Below are 22835 nucleotides of genomic sequence, written 5' to 3'. Positions count from 1 at the left end.
TGGCTGGCTGTTCACCAGCCTGCGCCACAGCCCGGGCTGTCATTTGAATTTTAAACATGGTTGTCATGTCCTCTCTCAGCTTTGTGTTCTTCCAGTGAAACATCTCTAGTTCCCTCAGCCATTCCTCATAGGGCTTGACTTCCAAATCTTGGATCGTTTGGGTTGCCCTTCTGTGGACACGGTCCATGTTGTCCATGCACTTCTTGAATTGTGGCCACTTGCCAATCGTAATCTGCCCAATAAATCCCCAGCAGCCCTTGACTTCTTGTTTTTTTCTCTTAACCCCTGACTATATATATACAGCAGGCCCATTCAGGGTGAAATAGGGCCCTAAGTGTCTGACTGGTGCTATTGTGTCTGAGATATTTCAGGCGAAATCCTCTCTCCGGAGTCTATATTAAGCCTGCTTTTTTGTCACTGGGGGCAAAGGCAGAGGCCCAGAGCAGGGAGAGTGAGCTTCATCAGTTTCTTTTAGAGGTGCACTCCACCCACAAGACCAGGGTGAACAGAGAGGGTGAACTCTTGGCCAACTCTGCCAGATTTTTTCAGAGTTTCCCTTTGGCAGCTGCGAGGAAAGCTTCGCCGTGCACTTCATGTCCGATTAGACTGCATCAGGACGGCGTCAGTTTCCAAAGCCGTGCCAATGGCCCAGGCTACTTTCCTATGTGGTTCAGTAGGCTTTGTTTTCCGACTCGTTTTTTCCCCCTATGCCCGCCATTTCTACATTTCACTTGACCTTGCTTTGCCTTGCCCTAATGTCGCTGTGCAACTTTGCAAGCCAGAGGGGAGAGTTACATAAAGCGCTCTCCTTCCACTCAGAACAGCCCAGCTGCCCACCCAACAAACAAATCAAATTGCAAAGCCACTGAAATGGAGAGCCAAAGAGCCAGGAGCGAAATATCCGAGGCTACTGTGCAGAATGACTTGGATGCTATTTAAAGCTCCGTTGGTCTGGGCGATGCAGCATGGCTGGGTTGGAACAATACGCGCGTTGTTAACCATTTTAGCGATGGGCTCACTGGGATTTAGCGTCGGTCATCAAGCCAAAACCCACTCGGATGACCCAAGGCTGTGGCATCTGCAGAAGAGGAGGGATGAATGGGGACATGGCCTGAAACAACACCTTGTACACAAACATAACCCAATTTAGGTTTTTGAAATCAGTGGGAATAAAATAATATAAATACAGTATTTATATTCTGCCCTTCTCACCCCGAAGGGGACTCAGGGTGGATCACATTATGTACATATAGGGCAAACATTCAATACCCATAAACACATCGGACAGAGACAGAGACAACAGACAGACAGACGCAGAGGCAATTTAACCTTCTCCTGAGATGTTCGATTCTGGCCACAGGGGGGAGCAGCTGCTTCATCATCCACTCTGATGGCACTTCCTCATTCCAACGTTGTAAATTAGTTAAACTTGCCTCCCCACTTTTATAAGTGGTACCTTATTTCCTACTTGATAGATGCAACTATCTTTCGGGTTGCTAGGTCAGCAACGAGCAGGGACTATATTTTATTTTTAATTGACGGGTGCTCACCCCGCCATGGGCTGGCCTCGAACTCATGACCTCATGGTCAGAGTGATTTATTGCAGCAGCTGTTTACCAGCCTGCGCCACAGCCCAGCCCCTATAGGAATAGAATGGGTTGTTTGGATTTGAGTCCCATGTATACTGATAATTTAATGCAGACTGAAGCTAGTTAGTTTCAAATTGTGGTGGCTAGACAACAAATGCCCAGGAATCCGTGTGAAAGGAAGCCTTTAATGCACATTACAGTAGAGTCTCGCTTATCCAGCCTACAAGGTCTTACTCTGTAGCCTTTTCTGTCAGAATGCTGATGCCTTAGCAAACTACAACTCCCGGGATTCCATAGCCTTGAGCCATGGCATTTAAAGTGGTGTCAACCTGCATTTGTTCTGTAGTATAGCTACATCTGGCTCTCAAGTGTGTACTTAATTTGTTGCAAGCTCAATGACTATTGTTGTGTCATTACTGCATTTCGTCCGCCTTTCCAATTTCACTAATTGATGTTTGCCAATTGCCCTGGGATACTTGGATCAAAACACAACAATATTCACAAAATACAAAGCAGAAAATTCTCTGTGACTGTATGTGTGTGTTTTAAAAAATTATCCGGCACAGTTGTCACCTGTGCTATGGGGTTTAGGTGCCTTGGCTGCAAATTTCCTTGCAAAACAAAATAATAATTAGGATAATTGCTCTTCTGACAGGGGATCCCATGATGCCAGGTTCTCTGATGCACCTGTGCATGCTTTCAGGGGCCCAGATTTATGTTGGATGGATTGGGAATGAAAATCCTTGAGTCTTTTGCAGGTGATATTAAATGAAGTTGAAATGTGAAGTTTGCGCTGGAGTTCAGTGCGATGAAAAGACTCGGCCAAAAGCTTAAAGAGAGTGCTGAAAAATGTAGTTCTGGGTGGCTTACAGTCAGAGTCAGCCGAAGTTATTTTCCTACAGTTGACTCAAACAAAAGCAAACAGGTCCAGCCTTTCCTAGGTCACATCTACAATGTAGAATTCATGCAGTTCAATTGCCATGGCTCCTGAGAGTTGTCCTCTAATGTGGCACCAGCACTCTTTGGCAGAGAAGGCTAGAGCCCTCACAAAACTACAACTCGCACGATTCCATAGTAACACGAAATTGCATTAATTCTACAGTGTAGATGGATCCTGGATTGCCAGTGGTATTTCTCAAGAAAACAAATTGTTGGGGAAGATTGGGTGAATTTGATCAACAATGGATGAGGAGCTGCTATGTTAGATCATATCTGCACCACTCATCCTTTAGCATGAAGAAGCTTGCTTGTTGTTACTGTGTGCTGAAATCGATTAAAAAGCCATTTCTGCTCTTCAAGGAACCATGCAGCACTATAAGAATCAGAAAAGTTCTCTTAGGGTATATCAACACTGTAAAATGAATGCAATTTGTCACCACTTTGCAATAGCCCAATGCTATGCAACCTTGGAAGCTGTGGTTTTGCAAGGTCTTTCGCCTTCTCTGACAAAGTGCACAAACTACAAATCCTAGGATTCCATAGTACTGAGCTGTGGCAGGGAAAGGGGTGTCAAATTGCATTCATTTTACAGTGTAGATGCACCCCAAGAAAATCTTAGCATCATTGGGTGCATCTACACTGTAGAATGAATGCAGTTTAACACTTCTTTAACTGTGTTGTTGAAGGTTTTCATGGCCGGAAGCACTGGGTTGTTGTGAGTTTTCCGGGCTGTATGGCCATGTTCCAGAAGCATTCTCTCCTGATGTTTCACCCACATCTATGGCAGACATCCTCAGAGGTTGTGAGGTGTTGGAAGCTAGGCAAGTGGGGTAAATAAAGAACTACACTCAGAAGACAGGGGAATTCCTGACAAACATTCAGGGCCAGCTAATACCTCCCAACAAAGGATTGCCCCAGGCAGGAAGCAGCCAGGCTTTGAAGTTTCAAGGCTATTCAATGCTAATCCAGGTGGCCAATCGCAACATTCACACTTGCCTCCAACAGACTTTCTTTCTCCCACCCTAAACATTATTCCACAGATAAATAAACTCCACTTGACTAGTTTTCAACAGACCTCACAAACTCTGAGGATGCCTGCCATAGATGTGGGCGAAATGTCAGGAGAGAATACTACTGGACCATGGCCATACAGCCTGGAAAACTCACAACAAACCACTTCTTTAACTGCCATGGTCCAATACAATGAAATATTGGGAATTGTACTTTGGTGAGCAGAGGCGGTCCAACCATAAGGCGAACTAGGCACTCGCCTGTGGCGCCATCGCCCCGGGGGCGCCATCGTCCTGGGAGGAGGGCACCACTCTCCGCCTCCTTCTCCTTCGGACCTCCCGGTGCCCACGCTGGGCCTTCCGGCCGGCACAGACCCACCTTTGCACCACGTGAGCCCACCTTTGGGGCCTTCAGAGATTGTGAGGTCTGTGGAAACTTGGAAGCTAGGTATGTGGGGTTTATATATCTGTAGAAGGTCCAGGGTGGGAGAAAGAACTTTTCTTTGAAGCAGGTGTGAATGTTGTAATTAATCACCTTGATTAGCATTTAATGGCCCTGTGGCTTCAAGGCCTGGCTTCTTTTTGCCTGGGAGAATCTTTTTTTAGGAGGTGTTAGCTGTCCCTGATTGTTTACTGTCTGGATTTCTTCTGTTTTCAGAGTGTTGTTCTTTATTTATTGTCCTGATTTTAGAGTTTTTTTTTTAATACTGAGGGCTATCTGGGTTATCTAAGTCCACACTGCCCTATATCCCTGATCAATATTTAGTGCTAAATTTGCAAATACAGTAGAGTCTCACTTATCCAACATAAACGGGCCGGCAGAATGTTGGATAAGTGAATATGTTGGATAATAAGGAGGCATCAAGGAAAAGCCTATTAAACATCAAATTAGGTTATGATTTTACAAATGAAGCACCAAAACATCATGTTAGACAACAAATTTGGCAGGAAAAGTTGTTCAATACGCAGTAATGCTATGTAGTAATTACTGTATTTATGAATTTAGCACCAAAATATCATGATATATTGAAAACATTGACTACAAAAATGTGTTGGATAATCCAGAACGTTGGATAAGCGAGTGTTGGATAAGTGAGACTCTACTGTATAGTAATTCCTACATAACATTACCATGTATTGAACTGCTTTTTCTATTGATTTGTTGTAAAACATGATGTTTTGGTGCTTAATTTGTAAAATCATAATGTAATTTGATGTTTAATAGGCTTTTCCTTAATCCTTCCTTATTATCCAACATTTTCGCTTATCCAACGCTTTTATTTTTCAGTTATTGGTTTGGGGGGGGGGCGCCAAAATTCTTTTCGCCTACACTTGAAAAATACCTAGGGCCAGCTCTGTTGGTGAGGCATCAGCCCTATTTGGCAGCAAAAGCTAAAATCTTTTAAAAACAGTATACTAAGTCAGAGGATATCATAGTATTATGCAATAGCAATTAAAGGGGTGTCAAACTGCATTAAATCCATAGTATAGATGCATCCATTTTCAGACTATGTTTCCCAGGGGCAAAGCAATAGTACATAGTTAAAAGGCTACAAATCTGCTATAAATTTGTGGGATGTACATACCCTGAAGTGTGCAGCTTTAAGATCAAGTGTCTCCAAAGAGTTTACTCTTTGCTGGGAAAGTAAATAATAATCTCTTTTTACTTTTTCCTTCTGAAATGTAACCAGTTCTAGGAAAGATGCAGCCTTCCCTTCAGGAAATTGCCCATTTTACGATGCAAGGCACACGTCGTATTATTGCTCGAAGCCATGTGTTGGGAAGTGTGGGGGTAGCAAAGACGGGCAACGGAGCCTGCGGTGCATTAAGATTCTTTGGCTCTCCGGGAACTTGACACCAAGCCTTGATCCGTCGCTTAAAAGCACACACACGCACACACAATAAAAATAATAACCATCCAAACAGAGACGAGTCCCAGTAAATTTGAGCAACTTCATTCTCTCTCTTCTGTTGTTGCCTAAATTACATCTGAGTGAAGAAACCTCTTAGCTTCAGGCTTGCAATTCCCAGGTAATTGGTAAAGTGGCTGCAGACTGCGTTGTCACTCAGACACGGTGGCATGGCACTGCGCAGTCCGCCATGAGTGACATTAGGACGCAACCCAGCGTCCTGGCTTCCTATCTAGGGTCCATTATCAGGCTCAGAATTTGACATGGAGACAATTTGGGATCCTTCCAGGCCCTGAGTGTTCAGTGCCCAAACCTGAGACATAGAAGTGGCCCCTGATGAGATCCTGCAGCAATTATGCATTCAGTACCAACCACAGGGGCTCATCCGCTTTGGGAGACGGGATAAAGAGTGTTTTATCTAGCCAGAAGGGTGAATGCAGAGCAGAGTGGAGTGTGAGTCCTGGCACCATCACATATGGAACAGGAGGAGGAAGCCAACTAGATATAAGTCTAGGAATATTAGTCAAAAATCAACCCAAAAAAAGTCCTGGGTTGACTGATCTACATATCAATGTGAGTACTACAAGTTGCATATCTCTCCTTCCCTACCTCCCTCTCCCATAGAATAATAGAATTGGAAGAGACCACAAGGACCATCCAGTCCAACTCGTGGTATTCAGGAAAAGCACAATTAAAGCACCCCAGATAGTTTTTCTCTCTCTACTCATAAATGCAAACACAAACACATACATAGAGACCTTGTGTGGATACATGAAACTGGATAATAGTGAACCCTATTGAAGTGAAAGACTTCTGGCCCAAGAATAACAGCAGGCTCTCTTGGAGGAACTAGAAAATGCCCAGAGAGGATATATTTTGTAACAAGTGGATAACTGAAACTCTGGATACAGATCCTGTGGATATGGGGAAGGGTCATGTTGTATGTGTGTGTATGTGGAGCTGTGGTTCCCAACCTGTGGGTCACCAGATGTTTTGGCCTACAACTCCCAGAAATCCCAACCACTTTACCAGCTGTTAGGATTTCTGGGAGCTGAAGGCCAAAACATCTGGGCACCCACAGGTTGAGAACCACTGACCTGGAGGAAGTCAAATGTAGATTGTTGCTGGAGGACCTAGGGATTCCCAGGGAGGTGTATATAAGTAGCCATTTTATTATTTGCAATTTTTTGACTTTCACTGGGCTTCTGTGCCCTTAAACCTAGGCTGACTGTACCTATCTGTCTCTGTGGGTCTATGAATATATAACTTTGCAAATTATATGAAGCTTCTGCTCTACAAGATGAGACTGAGATTGCCATGCTGCCCTTTCCTGTTGCTTGGAGATGGGTTGACCAAATTTGGAGAAATTCTCCTCTCCCAGTTGGAGATGAAAACTGGAGACTTAGTGATTATAAACAGGTGGCGTAAGCAGCTGGAGGGAGTCACCAAGCAAATCTGGAAGGATAACAAAATGTTCTAGGTCAGCCAGGAAGAACCAATACAGCCAGCATTACCAAACAGGAGGAAATTCAGATCACCTGGCTCTCATCCTCAAGAGGATAACCTGCAACACCTGGGGAAAGGTGTGGCTGAAGCGGGCTCATTTGGGAGAGGTGCCAGAGGATGGATTAAGGAGAAACAAGTGCTCTCATGTAGCTTGGCTGCATGTGTTCATTTTTGCAATGTTGGAGGGCATGAGACCTCACAAGCCATCCTATTGCCATCACTCCACAAGACAGACACCTTGGCAGACAATCTATCCAACGAAGGAGCCATCGCCATGTCTGGTGAATCCAAATATACCAGGCTTGGGGTGCACCTACATTAGAGGATCGATGCAGTTTGGCACGGTCATGGCTCAGTGCTATGGAATTTTGGGAGTTTTAGGTTTACAAGGTCTTTAGCTCTCTCCAGTAAATATTACTAGTGCCTTGCCAAACTCCCATTCTGTGTAGAAGGTCAGACTTCTGTAAAAAAAAAAAAGAAACACAATTTTTGAACATGTTGGTATGCTTTTTATACCTGCCAAGGGGATGTTCAGAAGCCAGCCTGATGCAGTAATTTGTTCTTTGGACTACAGTTCTGGAGACCAGCATTTGAATCTTCACTTTGCCATGGAAACTCACTTCGTGTCATTGGTCAAGTCCCATTCTCTCATCCTCAAGGGAGATCAAGGGCAACCCCACTCTGAACAAATCTGGCCATGATAAGTTTGCCATAGTTTTGCTATAAGTTGGAGATGACTTGAAGGCACACAAAAATAACACCACCTTGATGGCAGTTACAGTGATGTAAGGCCATGGGGTTCTCTGGACCTGAGGCTGCGTGATGTGCCCAAGGTCACCCAATGGGTTTCTATGACTGAGTGTAGAATTGAACCCTCATCTTCAGAGTTGCAGTCCAATGCTGAAGCTACTATACCATGATGGCTTTCAGCCTGAAGGGAGATTTGCAGCCCCAAAGGCGAGGACTTTGCAGGATTCTGCAAATCTCCCTGTTTGTGAGGCCCAGTGAAGCATTGATGTCGGGGCAGAACAACTGCCAAGCAAAGGCAGAGGGGAATGGCGGGAGGAGATGCTAATCCGTCAGTTAGGATTTCACCCAAGAATGAGGATTTGGCTGTGATCGCAAGGATCTGGCCATGCCTGTTTGAAAGCAGAGGTTTAAAGGAAAATTGAGAGTTATTTAAGCTGCGGTTGCAGACAGGATGGGAGGGGGATTGTTTCTTTGGCACTGAAAATGTCACATTTCTGCCAAGTTGCTGCCTGGCATGTGTGGAAGCAGGAGAAAAAGGGATGTAATGATGGATGCTAAGAAATCAGAGCTGTTCTGTTCCCTGTTTTGGATTTCATCTTGCAGAGTCCTTGTAACTCCTAGCATACTGTGTGAAGTCCCGAGAGTGTGAGTTAAAACAGATAGCTGGCATTTCCAAATTTTGTAACCAATCCCTTGTGGTGACACCAAACACATTCAGCTAGAAATGCCAGGATGAAACCACTACAGACATTTTGGAGCATGAGGTCTTTTTGGAGAGCAAATGTCCTCCTTGAAAGTGTCAAGGAATCAGTTCTATGCCTTGCTCCCAATATCTTCTGGTGTGAATGGTTGATGTCTTGTCTTCTTCACTTTGCACAACATTGCCTGTAATGACATTTCCCTTCCTTCTTCTTCTTTTAATGCTGCAGCTGTTAACAATTGATGATAATTTCTGTGGCCTGGACATGAATGCCCCACTTGGAGTATCTGAGATGGTGCGAGGACTCCCCATCTTCACAGAGGACCGGGATAGGATGACATCCGTCATTGCTTACGTCTACAAGAATCACTCCTTGGCTTTCGTGGGCACCAAGAGTGGCAAGCTGAAAAAGGTAGGTCTGACCTTTCCTAACTGAAATGTGAACAGTTGCTTTTCTGAGAATGGCTTCTTCTGCTGTTATGGTGAGCATGCATTGTCTCTGAGTGAAACACGCAGTTAGTTAGAGCTGCCTAGTGATTTGTTGAGTATTTACAGAGTAGCAGCTTGCAGTTCCAATGTCAATAGGTAGATTAATGCATTCTGGGTTTTTGTCTGAACTTGAAAGGACATAATCCCCCACAACTTCAGCATCTTGTCTAGCTCCTTTAAAGTTTGGATGATCCATGCATCCATGATCCCATTGAAATGGTTTGTCTCCAATCTCTAGTGATTGTATATTGTAAGGTGGATGTTTGGTTGCATTTGGAAGTTGGCAAAAGGTGCTCTCTGAAAGTCATTTGGTCTGATGGGCTCAAGTATTGATGTATAGCCCAGCTGAGATGTAACTGGTTTTGTTCCTGTTCATTCCAATATCTGGAGTTGATAACAAGCAATGCTAGTATTGTATTCGGTGCCTGCAGATTTTAGAATCGTGTCTTTGTCATTTTGTCGGCTGCCATAAATAAGGAATAAAGGGTTGTATTTGGAACCAACTTTCTGCATTCATCAGGCATTGTGAGATTACAAATCCAGGGTGATGTGCAATATATTCTGCATGGCATTTGTGTAGGCCTAAGAAAAGAATGCACATCTAATGTTACTACCTTTGGTTCTGAATGTCCTTTGTTGGTTTGGTCTTATCTGATTAAATGGAATTCCCATTCATGGTTGATATTAATACAATGTGATCTTACTTTGATCTTTTACTTTTGCTAAGTTTCTTCTTTACTGCTTTTGGTTCAAATAAGTAAATTTAAAACATGTAAGTTCTTATGCACCCTAAGGATGGAACCAGTTGTTTATAGTATATATTCTTTTGGGTAGAAGAAGCCCATTTGAGCTGATATATCCTCTTTCCCACAGAAGTCTATTTGTTGGTCTCAAAGGAATTACATTGCTCTTTCTTCATTGGATTCACTGGGTTGCCACCATGGATTCTCTATAAATAGATGTCCTTCCTATCTTCTCTGCATGTGTAAGCATGTGATCTCCTTTGGGCACCATCCAAGAGATTGGGATGTTCATCCTTGGCATCATCATGACTTTCTTCTTTGACATCACATCCAATTTATCATCTAGGACCATCAATGTCTAGGCCCTGGAGCCAAGGTTCTGAGTCAAAGAGGCATTTAACTCAGGGGATGCTTTTTGGCAGGTATTTTGATTGTCTCTCCAGTCTCCAGTCACTGGAGGTGACCTTCTAATGGAGAGAAATTGGCTCACCATAGGCAGTGTTATTGTTTAACGGGCTCCTCGCGTAGTCTATTCCAGTAAGTGCAGGCATATTTCTCCTTGTGGCAGGCTGTACATTTTCTAGAGGTGAGGAAATAATGGTGAGCTCTGAATAAATAATTGGAACAGTGAGTGGTTGATGTTGTAGAGTGGTTGTCTGTAAGTCATTCAACCTTTGTCCTTGATCAGGAATATAGGTTGAGCATTCCTTATTTGGAATCCCCTGGAATAGGAATGTGACATCCAAAATACTAAAAACTATAATCTTCCACATGGATGGCTGAGATAGCGACACCTTTGCTTTCGAATGGTCCTATGTAACTATTTAAATTTTGCATAAAATTACCTTCATGGGGTGTCTATATGAAACATAAATGAGTTTTGTATTTAGATTTGGATCCTGTCTCCAAGATACCTAATTATGTATATGTGTGCAAATACAGGTATTCCAAAATCTAAAATACGTTTTGTCCCAAACATTTCAGATAAAGGATATTCAAGCTGTATTTAAATTTCTTGTCCAAATCATTTTGGATAAGTCTTTATATTTAGGTTGGGTGCTTGCCACCAGTTGTGATGTATCTTTGAGACCAACATAGAGTTTAATATTAATGTTGATGCTCTTGATGACCTATATGAAATTTCCACAGAATTTCCCATGGTTGAGTTGGTATTCCTTGTACATTGGCCCACAAGGTTCAAGTTCCCCCAACTGAGGTGCTATTGAATAAAATAGGAATAAAACAATTGTGGATACTGTGCATGGTTGGTGATTCCTGAATTCTGTTCCCCATGGGCTTGACCTCTATAACTGGGTATCATATGACTAGATGGGGATTTATTTATTTATCATGTCAGAAGTGAATTGGGACAGTTATAGTGTATTTAAAAGCACAAAGTTAAAAACTTAGTATTATGCTAAATATCCCTTGACCAGAAGCTGGCCTCTTGAAGTGCCTCTGGTGTCACTGTAAGAAGGTCCTCCATTGTGCATGTGGCAGGGCTCAGGCTGCATTGTAGTAAGTGGTCTGTGGTTTGCTTTTCTCCACATTCACATGTTGTGTACTCCACTTTGTAGCTCCATTTCTTAAGGTTGGCTCTGCTGATGGTGCCAGAGTGCAGCCTGTTCAGAGCCTTCCAGGCTGGCCCATCTTCTGTGTGCCCAGGAGGGAGTCTCTCATCTGGTATCAGCCACTGATTGCAGTTCTGGGTTTTTGCCTGCCACCTTTGGACTTTCACTTGTTGAGTGTTCCCGTGGGTATCTCTGTAGGTCTTAGGACAGTGGTTCTCAACCTGTGGGCCCCAGATGTTTTGGCCTTCAACTCTCAGAAATCCTAACAGCTGGTAAACCGCCTAGGATTTCTGGGAGGTATCGGTCAAAACAGCTGGGGACCCACAGGTTGAGAACCACTGTCTTAGGAAGCTGTTTCTTGATTTAAAGTGTTGGCTTGCTGGAGGATGGGCTGGAGATGTCACTGCCTTGGTCCTTTCATTACAGGCTGCTACTTCCCGACGAGTGTGAATACCTGTATTATTTCTCCAGTGGTGTTGGGCATAGACATCCTGTGATACTGCAGCATGTCTCATTGAGAACCACACCCACTTTTTAAATGTGGTGACATGAATTCCATACTGAGCATGCGTATTCAGCAGCAGAGTGGCAAAGCGTAAGGGCAGATGTCTTCGCTGTATCTGGTCATGATCCCCAGGTTGTGCCAGTCAGCTTTCGTATGATGTTATTTCTAGCACCCACTTTTTGCTTGATCATCAAGCAATGTTTCTTGTAAGTTAGAGAATGGTCCAGGGTAACTCCCAAGTATTTTGTTGTACTGCAATGCTCCAGTGGGATTCTTTCCTAGGTAATCCTCAGAGCTCAAGATGCTTGTCTGTTTTTAAGATGAAAAGCACACGTCTGCATTTTAAATGGATTAGGAATCAACTGGTTTTTCCTGAAATAGTCAGTAAGAGCACCTAAAGCTTCAGAGAGTTTGATAACGTGTGACAAGTGGTCATCAAATTAGGAATATGTCTGCTGGTGTTCTATGCATCTCGAAGTGGGTAAAATTCTTCAGCAGAGCTTACCACTTCACTGAAGTGGGGTGGTTTGATTCTTTAGTGAATTAGGATGGTATAAGTCCAATTTATACCACGAAAATGCACTTTTGGGATTGTTGTAGAGGTCAGAATTTTGCGGTAGCTACACACTGGCAAAAATCTTATCTCCAAACGTTATTTTACCTGGTTCAACTCCCAACGGCTAGGGGAACCCATAAGGAAAGAGGAGAAGCCTGCATTCTGTCCTATTAGTAATATTTGTCATCTTGACCATCCTGTTTGTTACCTGGTCACATGAGTCCCAGATTTTGTCTGTGAAAGTTTGGAAGATATGCAATGCCTACAGCTTTTGGAAAATTGCTGGAGGGCATCTCTACTTCTCCTGTCATTTTCCACTTGCTAGAAAATGGTTGGATCATGAAGAACTGCACCAGAATAAAAGGGGCTTTGGGTAGAGATAGTAGATTGATTTGACATATTTAGTTCTTAATGTGCAGTCTTGGATCCTGGCTATTTATTTCATTTCAATCCAGGCAATCATGATTGTGTAGATTGCCCAAAAGTTTTGATAGTCCTCATGTTTGTCTTTTTTCTGATGTATAAATAATGAGCGAGCAAAGGATCCTTTTTTTCCTTTTTCTCTGAGCCCTTCACAGCATGAAGGTGTAAGAAATATTTCCTAGCTCTTGCTTATTGCTATTCCAGGCATCAAACCATCAAATTGGCAACAACATTTGATGCATAGAAAGTGAGTGGTGAGGGAAGAAATGCCTTCTGGAAGCAGTAAATGAGTTGTTCTATGGAATAGCCTTAGGCAGAATAAAACAGAACAATACATAAAACCATAACAATTCAATCTTCGATAGAAGGAATGCAACATGGCCCAAAAAGGCAAAGGACAGGGAAAGAAACTGTCTTGTGGGTGGTCTGGGAAACTGTCTGAGAAAAGTAAGAATTATTACATGTGTGGAAAATTGGGCATGACCTTAATACTCCAGTTTTCACCTTTGATTAATGTGGCAATCCTGGTAGGCTTTAAGTTGTCCCCTTCTTCCTTGTCTACCATCTTCTCTCCATGAGACCCAAATTGCCCCCTTCTTCCTTGCCTGTCATCTGCTCATGGCCTTTGACCTGTCCACTTCTTCCTTGAGTGCTACCTTGTTCTGAGACAGACGGATTGAAGCTGATTGTCCACTCAAGAGGCACCAATTATTTCCTAGTTGAAGGGCTGGATTATGCTTTACTTTAAGCGTGTCAATCTGTCAGGCCTGCCTGGCCAGTTTTGATCACACTTTAAACTTGTCTTGTGTCTAACCTGTGTTCTGTGTCTTGTAATATGTGTTTTTGTAGAAATACGTTTTAATATGTGTGTTTTATATAATGTTTTAGGTGATTATGTGTTTTTAGTGATGTTATAACCAGCCGCGAGCCATGAGGTAGGTAAAGTTGAAAGGCAGTAACTTCAAAGTTTACCTTGTAGCTTTCCTATTATTATTATTATTATTATTATTATTATTATTATTATTATTATTTCAAAGGCTGGATGGGCATCTGTTGGGGGTGCGTTGACTGTGCTTTTTCCACCTTGCAGAAGGGGGTTGGGCTGGATGTCTTCCAGTGAAATAGTACTGTTAAGTTTATGTTAGTTAAAATTTCCTAAAAATCAATGGACGTGCAAATCTTTCTGAAACTTGGGGGAAATGATGCCCTGGTTATGTTGTATCATTGAAAATAGAAATATAAAAGTTCTTGTAGTAGAGGTGTGCAATTTCACCAAAAGGTATGCTGTTTTGAGGTCCATTGTTGGCTGACCCATCATTCTGTTTACCAGGAAGTTACTCAAATGGGGAGGGGTTTTGCCATTATCATTTGTCAAAGATTCAGGCCATTGGCTACAATGGGAAAATTTAAAGTCTCAGTCCTCATCCATTTTAAAGCCTATCTGCATGAAACCTACCTTGGTTTTAGACCCTGTTTACAACTGCAGGCCTGCCAAATTTCAAAGCAATTCACCAATCTACTGATTTTTAAGAATTATCTTATGTTTTACCCATAACATAAGACAAATTGCAAAAGAGGGTTATGGGAATTTGTCACGACCCAGGCAGCAGAGCACCAATAACCATACACAGAGGCCAGAATCTATCTAATATCTTTATTAAGGAAATATATAAAGTTAATAAAAGCAAGTGTAAGAATTAGTCCAGGAGTAGACCTTTCAGAAAAGGTCAAAATTAGTCCAAAGAAACAATGTCCAATATGAAATATTAAGGTCCAAAGTTGTAATCCAATAACCGAAACACTCACTTTGCCAGGCAAAGTGAGGGGAGATGACAAGGTCCTTTAGTCCATGAACTTGAGCAAGGCTAGGAAATAACTTGATTCTTGGAACACAAGGCTTGGTTCAAGGCAACAAGGAAACGAGGAGCAAGAATAGGTTCCGTGGAATTGCTTGGCGAGGTCCGGAAAACAAGGCAAAATCCGGAGAGTAAAACAAGGCTGGAAACGAAGGCTTGGAATCGGGAACAAGGCTTGAAACAGGAACGAGGCTTGGAAACGGAGTAGCTGTCCACACACGCTACTCCGGTAGCTGACGAATTGACTCCGCAAGATCCCTTTGTGGGTAGAACACCTAAATAGGGTCCCGGTTTTCCCGCCAAAGAGCAGTTCTCTGGAGAACCAGAAACGAAAGCTATTCTCTGAGTCCAGATGTGTGACTCCTTAAAGTTTCCCATGGAAAGCAGACTTAATCAGCTGAATGCTTAGCAGCTATCCTAGCACTCCTGCGAGAGGCCGCTTGAACTCCCCTCTGTTGTTTACAAAACTCATGGCGAGAAAACGTAGGAGATTTAGGCTCAGGGCTTGTTTGACAGACTTCTGGAAGACAAATCTCTTGCAGGTGCAAGGTATCCAAATCTGGCTGGGAAAGTTCCAATTCTGACTGAAACGGTGAAAAACCCAAGTCTTCCTCTTCATCTAGCACAACAGTGCCAGGGACGGGACTACATGGCCCATGACTCATCACAGAATTGTAGTCGCCGGTTGTGTTCATTCTCAGCCAATCAGAGCATAGACACAACCAGGCTTTTTATATTGGCTGAGAAACAGAGGGAGAGAAAAACTTCAACTCCCATCATGCTCGAAGAAGAACTTTTCAATGCCCGCCCTATGCAAGTGCTTCTGGGAAAGCGAGTTCCCAGCAGGGCCTTCTCTGGAGGAGAAGGGAATTTTCCAATAAAAATTGGATGAAGGCTGCTTCTGCTGGTGAGAGAGAAAAGATGCAGCAGATCCCTGTCTCAGGTATATTGCAGACCTAACTCCTTCCTCTCCAGAACCGATAAAATCTGACTCCCTAATCCATTTACCAGACCTTTTGTCTCCCTCCTCTCCATTCTGTTTTTCGAGATTACATAAAACACCACCAAAACTACAAACAATTTTTGTTCAAACCGATTTGAGTCCAAGCCCATACTGTAGTTTTTAAAAAATAAATGTTCATAAAAAACGTTTTAAAAATCTCAAAAATCAGTGGGTGAGTGAAACCTTCTGAAACTTTGGGGAGGAGGGAACAGTGGTAAATGTGTTCTCCCATTGTAGCAAGTTTCATCCCGATAGCTCTAAAAATGAGGGAGAAAGGAGCCCTGGAAGCATAATTACGGACCCTTAACAATATTTTAGAAACACTTTAGAAATGATTCACCACACAGGGCTAGTAGATTAGCTCCCAGGAGGCTCGTTGGAGCTATCACTGACCCCCACTCAGTGACCTAGGCTATCCAGACTATAGAGAAGCAGCTGGTCTTTGCACAATAGGGGAAGAAATGGGGATTATGGGACTTTCCCAAAGTTACCAGCTGGTTTCCATGGCCAAGTAGGGAGACCAACCCTGGTTGCCAGAGCTGGAGTCCAACACTGAAACTACAACACTATGTTAGCTCAGTCTAGATTTTCTTAATTTCCTATTTTGGTCGTCTGGTTTCCCTAGACTGCCAAAAAAAGAATCCTTTCTGGCAGTCTACATTCACATTCTCTTGAAGTACCTTTTAAGCTTTAGGCTTTAAGGTGATGTATGTGGCAGGAGAATAAGGATGCAGCTTTCTAATCTTTTATACATTAATTAAGTAAAACGATTAGCTTATGCAGTTTTCACACTCCCCATGGAGGATCATCATATCACATCGACTTTGCAGTCTAGGCTCATTAACGTTCATAGGCATTACAGAGCTGAGCACCACCTCATTTTTTTCTAAATTCCCCCTATGGATTGAAATGTCAGCATAAGTTATGTTTACTTGTTTGTTGACCAGCAGCAGACTGGGATGTATATCTCAAGTGTCTCTGTGGGCCCTGAATTGTAACATAATAGAAAGAAATTGCTGTCCATGGCAGTTTGGAGAACTTGGCTTCAATAATTTGGTCTCCTTGACCTTTCTCACAATGCCCTTGCAGTAAGTACAAAAGCATGGAAAATTTAGATTTTATTAGACTACAACTCCCACAATTTAATAGTAATTTATTTTAGTCTAAACCCAGTTTCTTAATCAGTTTCCCAGCTCTTTTACCTACTGTGCTCTGTACTAAGAGCCGTAGTGGATGGTGGTTCCCTTGTCAGTTGGACGATCAATCTGTCCAGAGTTTTGCCCCAAACTCTGAATCTTATTGGAGAGTAGGATTCATTACTTGGATAGCTCATTCAAAGAAGAATGGCTCTACTGCCTCATTGACATGGAAGCCATTAGCTTCATAGGTATTGGCCCTCCACATTTACTGGTTTAATTTTTGCAGATTTGATTGTTCACAGATTTGATTAATAGTGTCTTTCTAAGGAGTGTAAGATTCTCCAGTGAGATTCTGTGATCAATTTCCACTGGAAATTTGCTATAAAGTTGCACTGGAGGACCTAAAGAAGCCTAATGTGATGACCCATGGGCCTTGTAGTCCTGCTCAGGACATTGTAATTCCTGATGAAGATGAAAACTTGGGTTTTTTACCTTCCCAGTCTGAACTGGATTCCTCTCAGCCAGATCTTTCCCAGGCAGATCTGGGAACCTTGCACCTGCAAGAAAGTTGTCTCCCAGAAGTATGTCAAACAAGCCCAGAGCCTACTTCTCCCGTGTTCTTGCGGCGGGAGTTTTGTAAACAACAGAGAAGTTTGGAATCAGCTTCGCGCAGGAGTGCGAGGATTGCAGCTAAGAATGTGGCCAATTAAGACTGCTTCTCGTGAGAATCTTTGGGGAGTCTCACATCTGGTCTCAGAGTTTAGCTTTCGGTTCTGATTCCCAGAGAACTGCTTCGGCGGGAAAGTTAGACTCTATTTAGGTGTTTTACCCGCGTAGTAACTTCGCGGAGTCAATTCGTCAGCCTACGGAGCGGGTCGTGTCTGGACAGCGCGCTCCGATTCAAGCCTCGCTCTCGCTCAAGCCTTGCCTTGCTATCCAGCCTTCGCCTTGCTTCCCAGCCTTTGTTTACCTACGGACTTTGCCTTGTTTCCCAGGACCAATCCTTGCCTTGTACCACGGATTTTACCAAGTTATCCCACGGACCTTGTTCTTGTTCCTAGTTACCTTGTTCCACGTTCAAGCCTTGTTTCAAGTATCAAGTTATTTCCTAGCCTCGCTCAAGTTTCATGGACTAAAGGATCTTGTCATCTCCCCTCACTTTGCTTGGCAAAGTGAGTGTTTCGGTTATTGGATTACAACTTTGGACCTTAATATTTCTTATTGGACATTGCTTTTTTGGACTAATTCTGACCTTTCCTGAAAGGTCTAATTCTGGACTATTTTCTACACTTGTTTTTATTAACTTTATATATTCCTTCAATAAAGATATTAGATAGATTCTGGCCTCTGTGTATGGTTATTGGTGCTCTGCAGCCTGGGTCTTGACAGTTTGACTCCGCCACCCTAAGCACCAATTAACCTCGGCCAGAATGTCTACCGGAGTCGTACCTGGGCCGAGCGGCCAGCCGATTACCTACACCATCGACAAGGAGGAGGTGGACCGAATCCGTGATAAGCTCAATGCACAGGATGGAGAAATAAGGGGTTTGAAGGAACGCGGAATTCGTCTTCCGGCCATGGCGTTGCCAACCAAGTTTACTGGAGAAGCTTCTAAGGTTCATGTCTTCCGTCGCCAATGTCAAGCTTATCTAGAGGCCCGTGCTGCCGAGTTTCCCCAAGAAGACATCAAAGTGGCATGGGTTTACAGTCTTCTAGACGGGCCAGCGGCCAGCTGGGCGACGGCACTGTACGACCAAGCCTCTCCACACCTAAGATCAGCGCAACGCTTCTTGGACCACCTCAAGGAGACTTGGGGAATCGAGGACAATTTGGAGGCAGCCGGTCACAAACTCCGTCGCCTTTTCCAAGGAGACAGACCTATGTCTCAGTATATAGCCGAGTTCCGAGTGCTGGCCCACAACACCGGCTGGAACGATGTAGCCCTCAGGGGACAATTCCGGGAGGGTCTCAACATTGAAATGCTGGAAGAAATCTCCAAGGTGGATCCTCCCCAGACCCTCGAGGCACTCATTGATCAATGTTTACGGGCTGAAGTCATGATTGCCAACAGGAAACAGTGGGTTCGAGGCCAGGGCGGTAGAGCCGGGGCAAAACCCCCCGCTCCCGCCAGCGTTCAGCCACGTCCGGTCTGGAGACCCCCACCGCCAACCCCATACCCCAGAGGGAGCGAGGAGGTGCCGATGCAGTTGGGCAATGTGCGTCCCAGACTAGATGCCGCCGAGAAGGCCCGTCGTCAACGCTTAAACCTCTGCTGGTACTGCGGGAACGGGGGCCACTTCGCCAGAGAGTGCCCAGCCAAAGGGAAGCCTGCCGCCCGTCTTGCGGCGGCGTCCTCCACGGAGACGAAGACGTCTGAGCCGACTGGCACACAACCGGCGGGGGAAGCCAACGACCGGGTGTAGAGAGGCTCGCCAACCCGGTCAAAAAATCCATCCAAGAGCCGCCAACCGGGGTCCTGTTCCTTCTCGTGGTCACATTATGGTCAGCAAAAAGGGGACCCGTCATGATCCACGCCATGATAGACTCTGGAGCTACCAACAATTTCATCGATAGAGAGTATGCCGACTCTCTGGGATTACAATATCATGATTTCAAGAATGCCCGTGTGGTGCAAGCCATAGACGGCCGCCCCCTCAAGACGGGCCCCGTAAGTCAGTGGTCGGAACCCACCAGGATGTGGATAAGGGAACATATGGAAGAGATTTCCTTCTTTGTTACCGAGGTTCCCCATTTCCCTGTGATTTTGGGAATTCCATGGCTGACTCTCCACGACCCTAACATCTCCTGGTCCAACAGAGAACTGCAGTTTGCTTCACCGTACTGCCAAAACCATTGCCTCGTAGCCAAGGTATGCCACGCCACAGACACCGAGCCCATCATCACCTTGCCAAAGAAGTACTCCGAGTATTGGGATGTATTCAATGAGAAAGAAGCCGAAAAATTACCCCCACATAGACCTTATGACTGTGCCATTGACTTGGTGGAGGGGGCCCCGATCCCGCGAGGGCATCTCTACTCCCTGACTGAACCAGAGCAAGAAGCTCTCAGGGAATTCCTAGAGACAAACCTTCGCAAGGGATTCATCAGACCCTCTCAATCCCCAGCCGCCTCCCCAGTGATGTTTGTGAAGAAGTCAGGGGAACTACGCTTGGTGGTGGACTACAGAGCATTGAACAATATCACCAAGCGGAACAGCTATCCCCTGCCCTTAATCTCGGATCTACTGGATCGGCTTCGAGGAGCCAAGGTTTACACCAAGCTGGATCTTCGGGGGGCTTACAACTTAGTTCGCATCAGGGAAGGGGACGAGTGGAAGACCGCCTTCCAGACCAAATTCGGATTATTCGAGTCCCGAGTTATGAATTTCGGTTTATGCGGAGCCCCCGCAACGTTCCAGCATTTTGTCAACGACATTTTTCAGGACTATCTAGACAGGTTCTTGATAATCTACCTGGACGATTTTTTGGTGTTTTCTAGATCACAATCAGAACATGAGAACCACGTCAAAATGGTGTTACAACGATTGCGGGATCATGGACTTTATGCCAAGCTGGAAAAATGCGCCTTTGATCTACAAGAGGTAGATTTCCTTGGTTACCGCATCTCGCCTCTAGGGCTTTCCATGGATCCAGCCAAGGTTTCAGCAGTATTGGAATGGCGGGCGCCAACTAACAAGAAAGAGGTGCAGCGTTTCTTGGGGTTCGCGAACTATTACCGCAAGTTCATTCCAGATTTTGCCCGCTGGTCCGACCCCATCACTAGCTGCATCCGTGGAAAGCAGCCTTTCCGCTGGACTGATCAAGCAGAGAAAGGGTTCCAGCAACTAAAGAAACTATTCACCTCCCAGCCAATTCTACAGCACCCAAATCCTGGAACCCCTTTTGTGGTGCAGGCGGACGCCTCTGATGTGGCAATTGGGGCTGTACTCTTACAACCGGTGGGAGATCACCTCCATCCCTGTGCCTTTTATTCTCGTCAACTAACCACACCAGAGAGGAATTACACCATTTGGGAAAAAGAACTACTGGCCATAAAGGCAGCCTTTGAAACTTGGAGACATTGGCTAGAAGGGGCCAAATTTCCCATTGAAGTCCACACTGATCATCGTAATCTAGAACATCTAAGAACTGCCCGCAAACTAAATCAGAGGCAGCAACGTTGGGCTTTATTCTTTGAACGCTTCAACTTCCAGATCCATTATGTGACCCCAGCCCAAACCAAGCAAGCAGACGCCCTGTCACGTAAACCGGAATACGCTGCAGGACGCAAGGAGACCTTTGAATCCCAACTGCTACAACCCGAGAACTTTGCCACGCTCACGGTGGGGAACACCAAATCCATTCCCATTGGTTCAACTTCCCCTACTCCAGGACCCATCTGTGCTCAAGAAATCAGGGCTAGTCAGCAAGCAGATGCCTGGGCGCAGGACCAACTTCGCCAAGGTCTGCACTTTCCCTTTTCGCTTAAAGATGGGCTGCTCTGCTATAGAAATCATGTTTATATCCCACCCGGACCGGGCAGGGAAAAAGCGCTTCGTCTGTGTCATGACTGCAAACCAGCAGGACACTTCGGACTATTTAAAACTATGCATTTGATCCTAAGGGATTTTTGGTGGCCCAAGATCCGCAAGGATGTGGAAAAATATGTCAACACCTGCCCAGTATGCCAGCGCTCCAAGATACGAAGGGAGAAGCCCTCAGGGCTTTTACACCCCCTTCCTACCCCATCTCGCCCATGGGAAATAATTTCCGCGGATTTCATCACTGACCTACCACCTTCCTGTGGATTCACCACGATCTTGGTGGTGGTGGACCTTTTCACCAAGTTAGCCCATTTCATTCCCTGTGAAGGCCTCCCCACGGCCAAAGAAACTGCGGATCTATTTCTTCAACATGTTTTCAGACTACATGGATTGCCCAAGAGTTTAGTCACAGACCGTGGATCTCAATTCACCTCTCGTTTTTGGAAGGCACTACAAAAACTATTGGGCATAGACTCTCGCTTATCTTCAGCTCATCATCCCCAAACAGATGGGCAAACGGAGCGCACCAATGCCACTTTGGAGCAGTATCTTCGCTGTTATGTAAACTACCAACAGGACAATTGGGCTTCTCTGTTACCACTGTCTGAGTTTGCCTACAACAATGGAGTTCAAGCTTCTACAAAAGAAACGCCGTTCTTTGCAAACTACGGCTTCCATCCACGTTTCTTCCCCCCTGTCATTGAAACTTCAGAAGTTCCCGCAGCAGAGGATTGGCTGCAGGAACTCACAGCGGTGCAACAACTTTTGCTCCAGCAACTGGACCAAGCCAAGGAGGACTATAAACGCCACGCTGACAAACATCGCCAGCCGGGCCCCGAAATCAAGGTAGGAGATCGGGTTTTTCTGTCCACTCGCTTCCTGCCCTCCCACCGCCCTTGCCGGAAGTTAGATGCCCGTTTCATTGGCCCCTATCCAGTGGTGGCGCAACTTAACCCCGTGACTTTCAAACTCCAACTTCCGCGTTCAATGCGCATTCACCCAGTGTTTCACCGTTCCCTGCTCCTTCCGGCGGATGGTGTGCGACCTGATACAGACCAACCGGCCCCCCCTCCTGTTTTGATGAATGGGGAGGAGGAGTTCGAGGTTGAGGACATTTTGGATTCTCGCTTTCACCGCCGCCGCCTACAATATCTCATTGACTGGGTGGGTTTTGGCCCTGAGGAACGCTCTTGGGAAGACGCCTCCACAGTCCATGCTCCTGATCTAACCCGTCGCTTTCATCAGACCTATCCCACCAAACCGCGACCTCGCGCCTCGGGGAGAGGGCCCCAGTTTGGGAGGGGCCTTGAGGAGGGGGATAGTGTGATGACCCATGGGCCTTGTAGTCCTGCTCAGGACATTGTAATTCCTGATGAAGATGAAAACTTGGGTTTTTTACCTTCCCAGTCTGAACTGGATTCCTCTCAGCCAGATCTTTCCCAGGCAGATCTGGGAACCTTGCACCTGCAAGAAAGTTGTCTCCCAGAAGTATGTCAAACAAGCCCAGAGCCTACTTCTCCCGTGTTCTTGCGGCGGGAGTTTTGTAAACAACAGAGAAGTTTGGAATCAGCTTCGCGCAGGAGTGCGAGGATTGCAGCTAAGA

The 22835-nt window shown here is 45.0% G+C and overlaps 1 protein-coding gene across 2 annotated transcripts in view; it reads left to right on the top strand.

The window, feature by feature from the left end:
- The window catches only part of plxna4 (plexin A4), a 612214-nt gene that overhangs the window by 65419 nt on the left and 523960 nt on the right, over positions 1 to 22835 (top strand). For both annotated transcript variants that reach the window (XM_003220748.4, XM_062981246.1), the window contains exon 3: positions 8634 to 8816. In XM_003220748.4, the coding sequence (XP_003220796.1) occupies positions 8634 to 8816 (183 nt within the window). The remainder of the gene's footprint in view (positions 1 to 8633; positions 8817 to 22835) is intronic.

This window comes from Anolis carolinensis, chromosome 5 (genome assembly GCF_035594765.1).
Source record: "Anolis carolinensis isolate JA03-04 chromosome 5, rAnoCar3.1.pri, whole genome shotgun sequence".
Lineage (NCBI taxonomy): Eukaryota > Metazoa > Chordata > Lepidosauria > Squamata > Dactyloidae > Anolis > Anolis carolinensis.
This window is presented reverse-complemented; position numbering and strand designations above follow the sequence as displayed.